We start from the raw sequence: 2,500 nt of genomic DNA on the forward strand, positions 1-2,500 counted from the left end.
CCTACTATCAGCCCAACTACCCACCGCCACGGCCCGTCCAGGAGGAAGAGGAGGAGCTGCGCTCGCCCGGCATGCAGAGGCAGACCTGAAACACACACACACACACGCACACACACACACACACACACACACACTGCAGATGCTGACCAGTGTCCATTACTGAGCATACACACTGATGAAGCGGCACAGCGGAACAACAACAACCATCAGCTGCTCTGCAGAACTCAGAAGATCACCACTGCACACACACACACACACACACACACACAGCCCTTATGCACATCTATAAACATCCACAGTCAAGCCATGTTAATAAGCAGCCATGTTGAGAACAGAAGCACGCCGCTTTACTCAGTGACGGAGGCCTAAAATGGTCACTTCTGTCTGTTGTTGTGTGGATGTGTGGAATATGTGCCTTATAATCGGTGACATTGTGAAAATGTGCTTTATTGTAGTTATTTAAGGATATTGAATTGTCCACAGAAACAGCAGCAGCCTAGTTTGAGTCTCTCTGGTGAACCGATTCGTCTTGGTTGAATCAGTTGAATCAGTGAGTCGTTTCTGTCCGTCGCTCTGATTCTTCACTCAGACTCTGCTGCTGGCTGTCTGATGACTGAACGTGTGGATTTATCTGTGTTTTTTTCCTCTTCATGATTATCTGGAGAGAGCAGTGCAGTTTGTAGACGTTTATATCATATTGTAGTTTTATATTCAGCTTTTAATATCCTCTCGTCTGTCCTGAATATGTTAAAGAGTTGAACATCAGGCTATTCCTGATCAGTCCGAGCGCTTCCTCTGCCGGCTCACTGATTGATTATGATTGTGTGTGTCTGATTGATCATCTTATTTATTTGATATGATGGAGTTTCATGTTTGTCAGCGTGTTTTACCCTGAGCCTCTTGGTTTATGGTCCTCACAGCGTTCACAGTCCTGTTTCCTGTGTATTGATGTGACGGTGTGTTGTCTGATGCTCTGTGTTGATGAATGATGCAGTATTTGTGTGTGCCTGTGCTAATGTCACGCGCATTCACCTCATAAATCCCTTTAATAAACACTCTGAGTTATTACACCGTTTCTCTGTTCATTCGTCTGCTGTTAACCCTTTCCTGACATCATGTTATACTGTAAGCCGCTGAGGTTAAACTCGGCTCCTGGAGCTCTGCACAGTTCAGCTTTAACCCTGATTAAACACACACAGTCCTTCAGGCTTGTGTGAATCCTCCAGGTGAGTGTGCTGGAGCAGAGCTGCGGCCTCCAGGAGCTCAGTCTGACACCGCTGCTGGAAGAGCTGCGATCGTCGGCGCTGTGAAACGCTGAGCAGGAGGGATGCTGAATGAAGTGTTAAATAGTGGGACACACACACAACCACACACACACACACACACGCTGCCATGCTCTCCCCCAGTTCTGAATGTGCTGAATGTAGATTAATGCAGATCTACATGTGTAGTGGCGCCAGTACTCCAGCAGGGGGCAGCAGCTCAGCATTCAGATCTGTGTGTGTGTGTGTGTGTGTGTGTGTGTGTGTGTGTGTGTGTGTGTGAGCATCATTCTCTGCTTTTTTAATAATTTATTTGAACATGCTGGATAAAGCCATTCTTATCAACAGAAGAGTGCACACACACACACACACATACACACACACACACGGTCTTGGTTTGGAACTGAAGATGATGACGTTACAGGAGAACAGGAGGACGCGGGACCGCTGAAGAACACACTGAGACACAGCCTGTTGAACACCTCCATTAGTGGATCAGCTGTGTTTGATCAGGGCTGGAGCAGAGCTGCGGCTCTCCAGGAGCTGAGTCTGACTCCTGTGCTTTACAACACTCCAGCGGGCATGTGAAGAGGCCGTTCACCAAGTTCAAGTACACATACCTTTAAAAACAGTACAGCTGACCCAGAAATGAAAACTGTCCTCAGTTCAGCCAGACCGGGGTCATAGAGCGAGCGTCTGTCTGTTCAACACTATGGAGAGTTCACTGACTGACAGACTGACGCAGTGTGTGTTGCTGCTTTATCCCAAACGATCCGATGAACTAAATTGGCCGTAGTGTGTGTGTGTGTGTGTGTGTGTGTGTGTGTGTGTGTGTGAGAGAGAGAATGAGTGTGTATGGGTGTTTTCTCAGTACTGGGTTGCTGGTGGAAGGGTATCCGCTTTGTGAAACATGCTGGAATAGTTGGGGGTTCATTCCACTGTGGCGACCCCTGATGAATAAGGGACTGAGCTGGAGAAGAATGAATGAATGAAATAAACTCATGACGGGATATTCCTCATGGAGTGTGAGTAACTTATTGAGATTATGAATGAGTGAATGGGTCCGGTGTTCGGTGTTTACTCTCGGTTTATTGTGAATGAGCACTGTACTGCTGTAAACAGGTGACAGTGTGTGTGTTTCAGTGTTCAGGTGAGTTTGAGCTGTAACACACACACACAGATCAAACACCGCGCTCCTCATGTAAACAGGTGTGTGTCTTTGCTTACATTAATACTGT

At 47.0% G+C, this 2,500-nt stretch overlaps 1 protein-coding gene and 1 long non-coding RNA gene across 8 annotated transcripts in view; one reads left to right on the forward strand and one right to left on the reverse strand.

The window, feature by feature from the left end:
• The window catches only part of col14a1b (collagen, type XIV, alpha 1b), a 31,083-nt gene extending 30,015 nt beyond the window's left edge, over positions 1-1,068 (forward strand). For all 7 annotated transcript variants that reach the window (XM_073931252.1, XM_073931253.1, XM_073931254.1 and 4 more), the window contains one exon: positions 1-1,068. This exon is cut by the window's left edge. In XM_073931252.1, the coding sequence (XP_073787353.1) occupies positions 1-89 (89 nt within the window). In that variant the 3' untranslated portion in view covers positions 90-1,068.
• Positions 1-2,500, reverse strand: part of LOC141378948 (uncharacterized) — a 4,856-nt gene that overhangs the window by 1,602 nt on the left and 754 nt on the right. The window contains exon 2 of the long non-coding RNA XR_012394768.1: positions 1-85. This exon is cut by the window's left edge and continues 106 nt beyond it. This is a non-coding gene — a long non-coding RNA (uncharacterized lncRNA). The remainder of the gene's footprint in view (positions 86-2,500) is intronic.

Source organism: Danio rerio, chromosome 19, assembly GCF_049306965.1.
Source record: "Danio rerio strain Tuebingen ecotype United States chromosome 19, GRCz12tu, whole genome shotgun sequence".
In the NCBI taxonomy this organism is placed as follows: Eukaryota; Metazoa; Chordata; class Actinopteri; order Cypriniformes; family Danionidae; genus Danio; species Danio rerio.